The sequence below is a fragment of the Carcharodon carcharias genome, chromosome 6, assembly GCF_017639515.1.
Source record: "Carcharodon carcharias isolate sCarCar2 chromosome 6, sCarCar2.pri, whole genome shotgun sequence".
Lineage (NCBI taxonomy): Eukaryota > Metazoa > Chordata > Chondrichthyes > Lamniformes > Lamnidae > Carcharodon > Carcharodon carcharias.
This window is the reverse complement of record NC_054472.1, coordinates 95433642-95447805: the sequence shown is the minus strand read 5'-3', so window position 1 is coordinate 95447805 and position 14164 is coordinate 95433642. Positions and strand designations below refer to the sequence as shown.

Here is a 14164-nt window from a genome sequence, read left to right as displayed (position 1 = left end):
TGCTTGTCTCAAAGCTGCTCTCAGGCCAAACCAAACTTCAACTGCCTGTTTCTGTGAGAAATCACATGGATAATTTAACCCAAAACCAAATCCAAAACTCACTGCAATCTATACCCTGGGCAATGTGGCACATCTGGGATGACCCAGATAGAAAGTTAAATGAATTAATTATCCCCAATTCCCAAATGTTCCTTTTGCTCTGGGAAACCATATGAATAATTTAAACGCCTTACTGAGGCAACTGTAGACATCCCAGAGTCTCAGAGAGGGGTCATTCATTTCTTATGGGTTTCCCACTTCCAAATTTCGCCTTATCAAATTAAGTTAAGTCACCTTTTTACTTGCAATTACTCAGTTTACCAGCTTCTTAAACCAGAAGTTTTCATTTGTCTTACAGTTTAAAAATTTCAATTCCCAAACTAAAAGCTATGCTCCTAAAATATACAAATTACAAAATTAGATATCTGTAATGCTCTTTAACGCCATCTTAAATGAGAGCCCCTTATTTTTAAATTTGTTCTATATTAAATTTGTTCTATATTCCACACAAGGGGGAAACATTCCCTTAGCATCTACCCTGTCAGGATCCCTCAGAATCTTGTATGTTTCAATAAGATCACCTCTCAAACTTCTAACTCCAATGAGTACAGGCCCAACCTGCTCAACCTTTCCTCAAGGCAACTGATTCATCCCAGGAATCAACCTTCTCTGAACTCCCTCCAATCCAAGTACATCCCTCCTTAGGTAAGGAGAACAAAACTGTGCACAGTTCTCAAAGTACAGTTTCATCAATGCCCTGCACAGATTTACAAGACTTTTCTTTTATAATCCATTCCCCTTGCAATAAAAGGCTAACATTCTATTTGCCTTCCTAATTACTTGCTGTACTTCTATGCTAGTTTTTGTGATCTGTCTACGAGGATAGCCAGAGCCCTTTGTATAGCAAAATTCTAGAGTATCTCTCAATTTAAATAATATCCCATTTTTCTATTCTTCCCACCAAAGTGGACAACCTCACATTTTCCCACATTATACTCCGATTGTCAAATTTTTGTCCACTCACTTAACCTATGTATTTTTAGAGACTCTTTATATCCTCCTCACAGCTTACATTCCTACCTATCTTTGTATTGAGCAAATCTGGCTACAATACACTCAGTTCCTAATGTAGTTCCTGCACCCCAAGTCATTAATATAAATTGTAAGAAGTTGTGACCCCAGCACTAATCCTTATGGCACTCCAATGGTTACAGTTTGCTAATGTGAAAATTACTCATATATCCCGACTCTCTTTTCTCCCTTTTTTTTTGGTCTTCCTTTGCAGGTTTTTAAAAATTTCCCCAATCTTCTGGCCTCCCACTAATCTGCACAGAATTGTATGTCTTTCAATTTGATACTTCCTTAGTTAACCATGGGTAGCGCATCCTTCTTAGAGTCTTTCTTTCTCAATTGCTGAGAGTTATGAAATGTCCCCTTAAATATCTACCACTACTTACCTACCGTCTGACCTTTTAACCTGTTTCCTCAGTCCACTGTAGCCAACTCTGTCTGCATACCTTTGTAATTGCCTTTAATGGCTCCCAGTTCTAGACTCTCTAGCCAGGGGAAATTGCCTCACAGCATCTATCCTGTCAAGCTATCCCAGAATCTTTGTTTCCATAAGAACACCTCTCATTCTTCTAAACTCTGTAGAGTATAGGTCCATTCTATTCAAACTCTCCTCATACGGCAATCCTCTCACCCCAGGAATCAACCTAGTAAACCTTTGTTGCACCCCGTGTTAAGACAAGTGTATCCTTCCTTCTGTACAGAGACCAAAGCTGTACATACCGTACACCAATTATATTCTCACCAATGACTTGCAATAAAGTCCAACATACCATTGTTTGCTATATCTGCATGTTAACTTTATGTTTTGTGTACAAGGACACCCAAATCACTCTGCACACCAACAATTAATAGGACATCACAGCTAATGTATTCATCTCTTTTAGAATCCTAGCACATAGGCATCAGGTTCAGGGCATGTCAGCTTTTAATCCAATTAAAGTAATTAATATTATCTAAGTGTTGGAAAAATTAAGCTCCTTGTTACTTTTGGTGTGTTCTACTGTGAAGTCAGACACAAAATACTTGTTTAGTGTTTCTGCCTTTTCCTTGGTTCCATTATAACCTTGTCTGTCTCATACTCTAAGGGACCAATATTTACTTTTGCTACACTCCCTTTAAATACTTGTACAAGCTGTAACAGGACAAACCCAGTAAAGTCCCTTGGACCAGTTTCATTTTTCAGATGGAGCAGTGTCATCAATTAATCATCTCAACTGACACAGTAACTGAAATTAACAATAACGATAATGACATCAACACTGATCCACCCTACAACTCTGGTTAATTTCAACAAACTATTATTCTTCTGTGTAAACTTAAGAGACTGCTGTCGAAGAAATTACTTTACAATCTCAGGTTTCTGTCCCTTCCCCTTCAGACAAGCAGATCCCCAATTATACATTCTCCTCTAGATTCTATCCTATCTCCTACAATACTCTCTGCAGTCTTATTTAGTCCGTGAAACCCACTTCCTGCTCCCTCAACACCAACCAAAATGTTGACCACTCAACTTCCCTAACTGGGGCTAAGGTTAGCTGATATCATTAATGTTTCTTACACAAGTGCTGCCCCACCAACTTCAAAGGGAGCATTTTGCCCTTATCGGGTGGGACAGCCGGTGGCAGCTGGGAAGCCAACCACCGCCCACAATTGGGGCCAGACTACAATTTCACACTGGCGGACCAATTAAGGCCAGTGAAGGGCCACACAGTTAGTTCATGTGCTCCCCGAAATCGATATGTTCCAGCAGTTTAATTGTCAGGTGCTAAAAGGTGAGTCGCACGCAGCAGGGTTCAGCGCCGCCTGTATTGGGGGAAAGAGAAGGAGGGTGAGAGTGCAAGTTCACGCTTGCACGATGCGTGTTGGAAAAGCTCCAAGAAACAGAGCTGCCTCAGGGAGATGAAGAGTTTAAAACATTATAAATAAAAGATTTTTAAAATGTTATAAAACATGTCCCCTTATGTGACTGTCACATTAATGAAATGTTCTCATTTTTATTTAATTTTTAATAGCTGTTGAAAACCTCTTCCCTCCTGTGGATGAGGTTTCCTGAAAAGTGCAAAGGCCACTTGGCCTCTTCACATACCTGCCAACTGTAAGATTCGATGGGCAGCAAAAAATGTCATTCAATTACCTTTTTAATGGCCTTAATAGGCCTTTTAACTGGCGGCATGCACACTGCTGACTCCTGCGCGCATCCGCCGACCGAAATATCGTGCATCATTTTAGCTTAGTCAGGTTGGGTGTTTTATTCTGGCTCAAATCTGCTGTCATCACCAAGGTCTCCCCTATTTTTTTTTCTTCTGGGCAGCGGTTCATTTCAATGCACAGTTTTTTTTTATGCAGCCATGCATGCACAATATCTTAAACAAGTCAACTTGCGAGTAGCCTGCAAAATATCTTCTGGTTTGCTGCGCATTCATACAAGCCCACATCTTCAGAAAACATAGGTCATCACCCTTCTTCTCTGTACCTATAAACTACCGCTCCATTTCCAACCTCCCTTTCCTCTTCAAAGTCATTTAACATGCCGTCGTTTCCCAAATCCATGCCCATTCTTCCCATAATTCCACACTTGAATTCCTCCAGTCAGGTTTCTTCCCCAACCATGGTACTGGAACAGGTTTTCTCAAAGTCACAAATGACATTCTTTCTGACTGTAATGGTAATAATCTATCCCTTTTCATTCTTTTTGACCCATCTGCAGATTTGGCAGTTGACCACTGCTCCAATGCATCTCTGCCATCATATAGCTTGGTGGAACTGCCCTAGCTCGGTTCCATTCTTATCTATCTATTCATAACCAGAGAATCTCCTGCAGTGGTTTCTCTTCTCACACTTGCTCTGTTAGCTCTGGAGTTCACCAAAGATCTATCCTTGGCCCCCTTCGATTTCTCATCTACGTGCTGCCCTTCAGCAATATTCAAAACACAGCATTAGGTTCCATAAGAGCCGAGTATTATCAGCATACAATCTCAGTACCACCCCCTTAGACTACTCAACAGTTTCTGATTTGTCACACTGCTTGAAATGAGCAGAAACTTCTTCCAACTAAATATTGTGAGCACTGATACCATTGGCCACAAAATTTAGCTCCATCACACCAGTGGAATAAGTGCTAGAGAAGCTGGAACCCTTCAAAATGGCGGAAGGTGCTTCCAACAACTTCTAGCATGGCCCACACAGTGCCCTATACTGAAAGGGAGGGAGTGCAGGCATGCCAATGGCTGCACTGGAAGTTTTAACAAGAGGAAAAATGCAATACCAAACAGCCTCTCAGACTTGGTTTTGGAAGAGTTTTTTGTTGTGTCCTAACAGATAGGTCAGAATAGTTGTGTCCCTGACTGTTCAAACAGAAAGGTTGTTATGATTATGGGAAGCTGTATTTGCAGTCCCTCTGTGTACAACATGACAGGATAGAATCAAGGCTGCAGAGGGGAAGCTGTACACAGAGGGTGTAGAAAGAGGACTGTTCTCTTCTACAGAAGGCCCTATCAGTCAAGGGTATTCAGGAAGCACTTCTCTTTCCTCTACCTCAGCCAGGGACAGTATCTGAAGCAGCTACAATTCACTAGGGACATGGTCACACAATTGTGCCACCTCCTTCAACAGCAGGGCAAGGGTGCACTATCAGTGGTCAGCAAGGTCACTGTCACTCCCAACTTCTCTGAAATTGGATCTTTCCAGGCAGGAGGTGACATTGCCAACATTTTCCAGTTCAAAAACTGAGATGTGGTAGAGGCCCCGTACTCTACGAGAGATTTCATCGCCTTCTCTCTAACCAGGATCTAGCAGGGAAAGTGGGCACCTAGCTTTACCAGGACCCCAGATTTCCCAATTGAGCAGGGAGCCATTTATTTCATGAATGTGCTCTGTGAGCCCCACTTATCAATGGGAAGACGTACAGGAGGATCAAAGGTTTCTACTTCATTAATGTGCCAATGCCAATCTTTTTCAACTTAATTCTTTCACAGAATATGGGTGTCACTATCTAGGCCAGCATTTGTTGCCCATCCCTAACTGCTTTTTAAAAGTTAGTGGTGAGCCACCTTCTTGAACTGCTGCAGGCCATGTGGCATAGGTACACCCACAGTGCTGTTCGGAAGGGAGTTCCAGGATTTTGAGCCAGCGACAGTGATATAGTTCCAAGTCACGGTGTGTGGTTTGGAATGAACCTTGCACGTGCTGGTGTTCCGATGCAACTGCTGCTTGTCCTTCTAGGTAGTAGAGGGCATGGGTTTGGAAATTGCTGTCAAAATAGCTTTGGTGAGTTGCTGCAGTGCATCTTGCAGGTGGTACACACGGCTGCTACTGTGCATCAGTAGTGGTGGGCATGAATGTTTAAGGTGGTGCATGGGATGCCAATCAACTGGGCTGTTTGTACTGGATGGTATCGAATTTCTTGAGTGTTTTTGGAGCTGCATTCATCCAGGCAAGTGGAGACTATTCCATCACACTTGTGCCTTGTAGATTGTGGACAGGCTTTGGGGAGTCAGAAGTTAAGTTACTCACTGCAGAATTTCTAGCCTCTGACCTGCTCTTGTAGCCACAGTATTTATATGTTTGATCCAGTTTGGTATCTGTTCCATGGTAACCCCTAGGATGTTGATAGTGGGGGGTTCAGCGATGGGGATGCCATTGAATTTCAAGGAGAAATAGTTAGATGCTCTCCTGTTAGAGATGATCATTGCCAGGCACTTGTGTGGTGCAAATGTTACTTAACACTTGTCAGCCCAAGCCTGAATATTGTCCAGGTCTTGCTGCACATGGACACCAACTGCTTCAGTGCACAATAATGCTAAGACTATCATGTCTGTTAATGCCCACTATATTGGTAGCCATAACACTTTCACCGAGGCAGTCCACCATTCCTGCCGCCTTCAGGCCACAAATCTGCCTACTTCCCCTTCCATAACATCACTCAACACCAGCTCAACCTCCACCTCAGCTCCTCCTTTGCCAAAACTAGACTAGAACATTCCAATAACAGAATTACCTGGAAAAACTCAGCAGGTCTGGCAGCATCGGCGGAGAAGAAAAGAGTTGACGTTTCGAGTCCTCATGACCCTTCGACAGAACTTGAGTTCGAGTCCAAGAAAGAGTTGAAATATTTCCAGGTAATTCTGTTTTTGTTTTGGATTTCCAGCATCCGCAGTTTTTTTGTTTTTATATTTATATATATATTTATATAGAACATTCCAATGCTCTCCTAGCCTGCCTCCCAGCTTACACCCTACATAAACATGTGCTTATTCAAAACTCTCTGCTTATTACCCCATGTACTTGCTGCCCTTCACTGGTTCTCTGTCAGATAATGCCTCAATTTTAAAATCTTCATCCTTGTTTTCAATTCCCTCCCTGTCCTCAACTCTCTGTGTGGTCTCCTCCAGCCCAACAAGCTTTCCAGTCCTCTGCACCTCTCCTCATTCCTGATTTTAATCACTTCATCATTAGCAGCCATACTTTCAGCTACCTTGGCTCTAAGCTCTAGAATTCCTTCTTTAAATTTCTCTCCCTCTCTCTCCTTTACGATGCTCCTTAAAACTGATCTTTTTGTCAAAGCTTTTGATCACCTGTCCGGATTTCTCCTTTTGTGGCTCAGTGTCTAAACTGTCAAAAATGAATTGCGCTTGTTAGGCACCTTGTGATGTTTTACTATGTTAAATACACTATATTATTATTGTCAACCTTCCTTTGCACCATTATACTCTAGTTTTCCACCATCACCATCTCGGGGGTTAACATTGACTAGAAGCTAAACTGAACCAGCCATATCAACATGATAGCTTCAAAAGCTTGGAAACAATTTAATATTCTACAAAGGGTAGTTCACCTCCTGACCACTGCTAAATTCAAGCCAAGATTGTAATGGAATTCATACCACTCGCCTCAATGGGTACAACTGCAACAACACTCCAGGGCAGTGCAATAAAAACTGAAAATGCTGCGAAAACTCAACAGGTCTGGCAGCACCTGTGGAGGGGGAAACAGAGTTAACATTTCAAATCCACATGACTTCTTCAGAGCGGACTCAAAACATTAACTGTTTCTCTCTCCACAGATATTGCCAGATTTGAGTTTTTCCAGCATTTTCTGTTTTTATTTCAGATTTCCAGCATCCACAGTATTTAGCTTTTATTCCAGGACAGCAGTTGCTTGATTGGTGCCCCACTACTAGACTTGATGTCCACCCTTCTCCATCACCACTGTGGTCTCAGGGCAACTAGTTCATCCCATGAACAATTTTTTTAAAATATTCTCTGGCTTACAACAAGTGTCAGAAGCTGTAGCCTCTACAGCTGCAACCAAAACCAAATCTCATCTCATAATGAAAGTGACAGGCATATTCTCCTTTAGATACTTTGGGATCGAAACACCAAAAGGCAATGATGACCATGCTTGAATTTTTTTATGGCAAGGTTTTAGGGAACGTACATTCTCTAGACAGCAAGCAACAAGGCAAGAAATAGCTAAAAAGTTAAGTGCCATCTCTATTTTTAAAAAGAGAAAATAACCCTCCGCCCCACTATAAGCTATAAGCCTTCTGGCAGGTATTTTGAACAGCTTTTAGAATACATCACAGTAACGGGTGGCCCTGTTGCTGACAAACATCAAACAACATGCTAATTACCTGAATTTAGAAATCCAAGCACACTGAGGTCATGTCTATCATGCCTGAATTCACAATGAAAGAAGTCAGGCATAGTATTGTACCAATATAAAAAGCTTTCAACAATTGAAAATCTATATCACACTTGACTTAATCTCTTAATTTTCTCTTAGTCATTCCACTGATTCTATTGCCAGGTCAATGTTGCTGGAAGTGAGATGCATAGCAGGAAAAAAAGTATTACTGTATCATCACATGCATACAAATGCATCAGACTCAGTTTTCACTAAGAACGTATGAAATCTAGTTTAAACTTTAATAATTAAAATTAAAGGTAAACTCAAATGGCTTTCTATACATAAAATATGGAATTTGTAGTTCTGGTTTCTTTTATTCTTGTTTAGTCCAAGTAGCAGTTTTAAACCATTGTGCTTAAAATGGAGGTCACACCATGGGTAAGATATTTGGAGTACTGTAATTGTAGCTCTTTGAATAAGACCAGCTGCGGGTAGAGGGCTACATGCTTTGGATTAGAAATAAATCAATTAAGTTGAAAGATGCTTTGAACCAACAGTAAATGGAACACAAGCATTAGTTTAAAATATTACCAACTTCTGAAGTACTATGATGTAATGCTAAGAAGGACACAAGAAGAGAAGAGAACAAATGGAATTAATTTTTGGGGAATTTATTTTGGATTGCACTAGCAAAGAGTTGGCATAGATACAATTGGCCAAATACCTCCTTCTCTGTTTTAAACTTGTATAGTTCTCATGGAAATTTTATTGATGTACACTAGGTCAATGAGGAAATATAGTGGCGTTAATTTAATTTCTTCCTTCTGCCGGATTTCAGAACTCCTCACTGTTGTGTCTTTCCTGAAAGCCATCGATGTTCTTTATTAATTTTTTTTTAAATCTGCCATTTCCAATGAACCCCCTCTCTCATCCACCCGACAATGCTCACATCACCTCCTAAAAATGTTCTCACTCCCCCTCACCACCTCCTGACAATGCTTACCCCCCATCCCAGGCCACCCTCGTCTCTCTTACTCCCAACAGTTAACCCCTCAACTCCCCACACACACCCCGACATTGCTGACTCTTCCGATATTGGCTGAACAGAAGCCAGAGATTCCAGAAAGTGAGTCAGGAGTTGGGGCACAGGAGGGGATGCTGAGCAATGTTGAGGGAATGCAGAGCAGTGTCAGAGGTGTTGTTGAGCTGGGTTGGAGGGGTTGCTGAGCTACGTTGGTGGGGATGCTGAGTTGCTTTGGGGTTGCCTCAGTGCTGGAGTGCTTTGACACTTCAGCTGATTTACTCTGAGCTGTGCTCCTCAGGAAGGAAAAGCTCAAAGTAAATATATGAAAATAAAGAGTAAGTATAGGGCACACAGCCCAAGTCTGCATGGAAATGGCCATCGCATCCCACAGGAATCATGCAGCAGTCCAGGCAGAGCAACATGGGCAATCAGAAATGTAAACATCCCTCGCAAGTACTGTGCATGTGTACATACAAAAACTCCTCGGGCACATTGATGACTTGAGTCATTTGCCACTCCCCATATCAGAACATTCAGGCCCCTATGTGTTTGTTACCTCATTGCTGTTTGTGTGACTTTACCATGTTCAGAATTGGCTGCTATGTTTCCTACATTTTAACAGTGGCTCCAAAGTATTTCATTGTTGCAAAGCATTTGGGATGTCCTGTGTTTGGGAAGGGCACTATATGAATGCAGGTTTTTTCTTTCAAACCTGGATAAATTTTACAGGTAAACTGTGTATTTACATGTTACAAAGTTAAGCAAACTGTACTGAATTACTAACCAAATTAACCTGGGCAAAATTGGACAATATCATAACAGCCATATGGCTGTTTTTAGCTCACATATCTAATTGTGTGTTTAAAAAGTTTAGGCTAAATAGTTTTTCTTTTTAATCAAACATCACTGCACAACAACTTCAAACGGTGGCATTTAACAGCTACACCAAAGTGGAAAATACATGTAGTCATTTATTCTCTTATTGATTGACACCTATGGTTACCTGTTGATCTGTTTAGAAAAAAATTGATAAAAGCCAACTATCATTTCATCGTTGACCTTTCCTTAGGATTCTGTTGCAAGTATGGATTCAAAGGCTGTCACCTTTACTTAAAAGAAATAAAGAAAAGTGACTTCCAAGTTTCTCATGTACAGAGGCAAGCTTTATGAAGTTCATTATGTACCTGCAACTGAGAGATTGTTAAAGGGTATCGAAATAATATCCAGGTCACATTTTCACAGCATGGAGGAATGGTCAGAGAGCCTTCATATACCCAGTAATCTCTAAGGAGTGGATCTAAAACATAGACAAAATGTGATGAAATTAGAAAGATGTAAGAAGTTACAAATATCCTATTGAATCACTTATTACCCCAAATGACACTAAGAATGTTATCAAGGAGAAAACACTTACCAGGAAGTAGGGTATTAGGATTGAAACATGGTATGGTTTTCAATTTTCCCTAAACAAAAAAAATAGCAAAAAGAAAATCTTTAAATCCATGAAGAATAATTACACGGTACAGTCAAGTGAAGAAAATTATAGATCATCTTATATCATGTCACAACTGTGACCTATTCTGAAGCCAATTAAACTGGCATTCTAACAAAGTTCCTGATTCATGATTTGTATTTGGAAGTTAATCCAAGTAATTTCATATGCATTTCCTCAATGAATCACACATTGGGCGGAATTTAAATCAGAGGCTCTCCATTCCTGATGGCACATTTTGTGTCGAGAGCCAGCGCTCATGAGTCCTATAAAAATTGAAAGGACGGGAAGCAAGCACTTGAAACACAAAGATTGTGAGGCGAGGACAGTTTTCCATTGGTGGATCCCACTGTCAGGTGAGAGTTCAGCAGGTCCAGGTGTGCTATTAAAGGGCCGCCTGAAGAAGCAGAGAGGCTCTGCATCAAGGCCCCAACTTCCCTGTCCACTGCCTTTTTGTCAAAATCCTAGCCAATTTTCAGTGCACCACTTCATCCCTCTTAGACCCCCTTAAACTTCTTCCCCCATCACTCCTCACTTCATTAATCTTTATTGTCTTAGGACCCACCCATCACATTCAAGCCCCCTGCACGTCACTTTGGAGAAGTCGGAGCAAAGACATAGACCAGCCCCACTAGTCAGCAATGCCTCCCTGCAGATTCCCATTCAGGCTGTCAAGAATATGTTTATTGGCGCTCTTCTCAACCAATGTCAACAAGAGGCCCTCCCGCCCAACTAAGGCAGCTTAGAGGAGGTTAGCAACCATGGGGATCCACCAAAGATCACAGATACAGTGCCAGAAAAGGGTCAATTACCTTCTTTGTTCTGAAGTGTCATGGTGGCATACGATTGAATCTCATGTGGGTACTAGGTTATGTATTTGTGAGAGTATGCAACTAGGCTAAGCTGGTAAATGTGTGACCAGCCTCAGAACCACATGGCATTTGAGGCCAAAGCATGTGATAGTTTGACTTGAGTGAGTGATTGGATACCAGCTAACACATCAATGAGTCAATATGAGAGATGGGATGCATGCAGACACTGGGTCAGATGACATTTGCCAAACCACTAAATCTCCACTTTCTCCTGCACAACAAGCAGACCCATAGACAGAGGAAAGGGCAAAGACAGGTAGAGAAGTTCCCAATCTCAAGGGTCCTCACCCCTGCTGTGGAAGAACCCATCTAGATTGAGGGAGAACAGGGTAGCCGATCCATTGCTAATGGCGAGGCTGGAGTAGCAAGGCATCAGAGTGAGAGTGGATCAAATCTGCTGCAGCCATAATGGGTGCTCAGGATCACACGAGTACGCAGTCATCATATACTCTGTGGAACCTTAATGTGTTTCTTTTTGTTCTCTCAACCACTGTAGACTCCACCTCTGGGGCTGATGACACCATAAACCCAGAGGATGCATCATCACCTGCCTCCCCGCACCCTCAACTCACTCAGTTACACCAACCTGGGTCACAGATGGGCCAGATTTAGAATCAGGGCCACATTCTAGTGAGCGCAGCAGAGACATGTCCCAGCAGCTGAGGGAGGCTGTGACAACCGAGGTTGCAGACATTCCGGACTGTTGAGGAACAAACCCCTGCTGAGCTCCACGCTGATGACAGGCCTCTGGTCATGGCCACACGAAGCCTGTGCAAATGCAGCAGAGTTTCAGGAACATGTGTCGAAGATGCCAAGGGTTATGCACAGCTTTGCACAGATTATGGAGAGCTCATGCATGCCATGAGTTCTCTCATTTCTCAGGCATATGAGCACATGGCTTCCTCCATAGAAAGGTTGGCAATGGCCTTAGAAAACCAGGTCAAGCATTCAAATCCACATAGGCTCTGACCTGCACTTGATCAGCCATGGGCTTCATTCAGCAGTAGTTAAGTGAGAGGGGGAGAGGGGGTATGATACACTTGGACCTCCCTCCAGGTGTCCCTAATCCTCAGGGAGACAAGGAGGTGTCATTGTGCACCCTGGAGGAGGAGCAGCCCAACTGCCCCCAGCACTTTCTCTCAGGACACTCTAACGGCCTCTCATCTTCCCCTCTGCCATTGACCCCATTGCCTCAAGCAGGCATGGCCAAAGAGGCTGCCCCTGCACCTGTGCAGGACACACCAAGTGGGGCAGAGTCCTCGAGGCCCTGGAACTCCAAAAGATGCATGCCAAAGTCATCACAATGAGCAGGGTGCTTTCAACTCAGCCGATGCCAAGTTCACAAAAAGATGAAAAAAAAGTACCCTAAGAATTTACCAGTGCTCACTGGTGGCACACATTTATTTTTTCACGAAATTAATTTTGTCACATGTAAACATTGCACAATCTGTACATACTTGTGTAAATATTGAGTTTGAGAACAAATTTTTAGCCAAAAAGTAGGGGGTCGACTTACATACAAGTAATATTTGAGGGGTTGAAATCCATCCTCTGGTTGGCAGACTGTGGGACAGAGGAACATGCTGGCTTGCAGATATTCCAATATATGCAGTGTCAAGAAGATTGTGTGAGATTATATTCTACATTATGTGAAGACAAGGACCTGTAATGATGGAGCAGGTTCTAAGATCTCTGTCATGATAGGCTTCTTGACATATGTCCACTGGCACATCAATTGTCCTGGGCAACAGTCTTTTATAATGAGTGTATGAGACAGATATCCACTTCCCTTGCTATTCTAAGTGGTAGAGGACGCAGGGTCAAAGGTAGCTTTGGGGGAGGAGGAAAGGAGGCTGGTAGGGGTTGGTAGGCATTCCAAGCGTACCAAGCTGTCCTACTGATGGAATAGTGGTCATGGTGATCCCTCAATCTTGGTTGAATCTCATGTATATGCAATTGCCCTAGTATCCCTGCCACATCTCTCCACAGCCCCAGCATCCATTAGAGGCCCATGCACATGTCATCTTCCTCACACTCATCCCATTTATCCTCATGTGAGTATAAGTGTTGCTCCTCCCTGTTAGTCTGATGTAAAGGTCCTCTGCATTGCATGGCCAATTTGTGCTGTGCACAACATACCACAATGATCCATGAAAAACAGTGGTGCGTACTGCAGATCCCCTCCAGACCTGTCAAGGCAGCAGAAGCACATTTTTACATGCCACTGGTCTGTTCAATGCTGGCTCTGGTGGAGGCATGGATTGCATTGTGGCGCTCTTCCACTGTGCTGCACGGATGCCTCACTGGTTTCATCAACTAGGTCCAAAGGGGACCCATGCTCCAGCTGTCAATCTGGGAAGGGGCCTCAAAAAGCTGAGGAAGGTGCAAGTTCCACAAGATGAGTCATGAGAGCTCCGTGGGAAATGCACACAGACCTGCATGATTCTTCACCTGTGGTCGCAAACCAGTTGGACATTTAGAGAGTGGAATCCCTTGAGGTTCAAATATGCCACTGGCTGTTTCCAGGGAACTCTAATCGCAACCTAAGTGCAGTCAATTACTCCTTGCACTCTAGGGAAACGAGTGATAGCAATAAAGCCTATTCCTCTAGCTGCCTGACCATAATCATCTGTGGTGAACTTGATAAACTCATTGGCATGACAGAAGAGGGCATTGGTCACCTCTTTGATGCACCTGTGTGTGGCAGCATGTGAAATGCCAAATGTGTCATTCATGGAGCCCTGGAAGCAGCCAATGGCGAAAAGTTTGAGCACTGCAGTCACTTAGAGGGCCACAGGCATGGGGCTGCCACCAAATCCATATAGCTGCAGGCATTGCTGCAATATCTGCCAAATTTCAGTGACCGTTTCCCAGGAGAGCCTCAGGCGTGTCTAGCATTGCCTCTCCGAGATCTGGAGATTGTTTGTCCAGGTTCTGAAGATGTGCTGCTTTGTCAGTGGCTGCCTTCTCCTATGCCTTCCCTGGATGGCTGCCTCCTGACCATCCTTCCCCTCTGGTACCTCTTTGCAGTTGCAGCTG

The 14164-nt window shown here is 43.0% G+C and overlaps 1 protein-coding gene across 5 annotated transcripts in view; it reads right to left on the bottom strand.

The window, feature by feature from the left end:
- The window catches only part of ca8 (carbonic anhydrase VIII), an 84859-nt gene that overhangs the window by 29821 nt on the left and 40874 nt on the right, over positions 1-14164 (bottom strand). For all 5 annotated transcript variants that reach the window (XR_005943264.1, XM_041189068.1, XM_041189072.1 and 2 more), the window contains exons 7-8: positions 10176-10224; positions 9946-10058 (exon numbers count right to left, since the gene is read on the bottom strand). Coding sequence is in view for 4 of the 5 variants with exons in the window: in XM_041189068.1 (XP_041045002.1) it covers positions 9946-10058; positions 10176-10224 (162 nt within the window). In the remaining variant the exon portion in view is untranslated. The remainder of the gene's footprint in view (positions 1-9945; positions 10059-10175; positions 10225-14164) is intronic.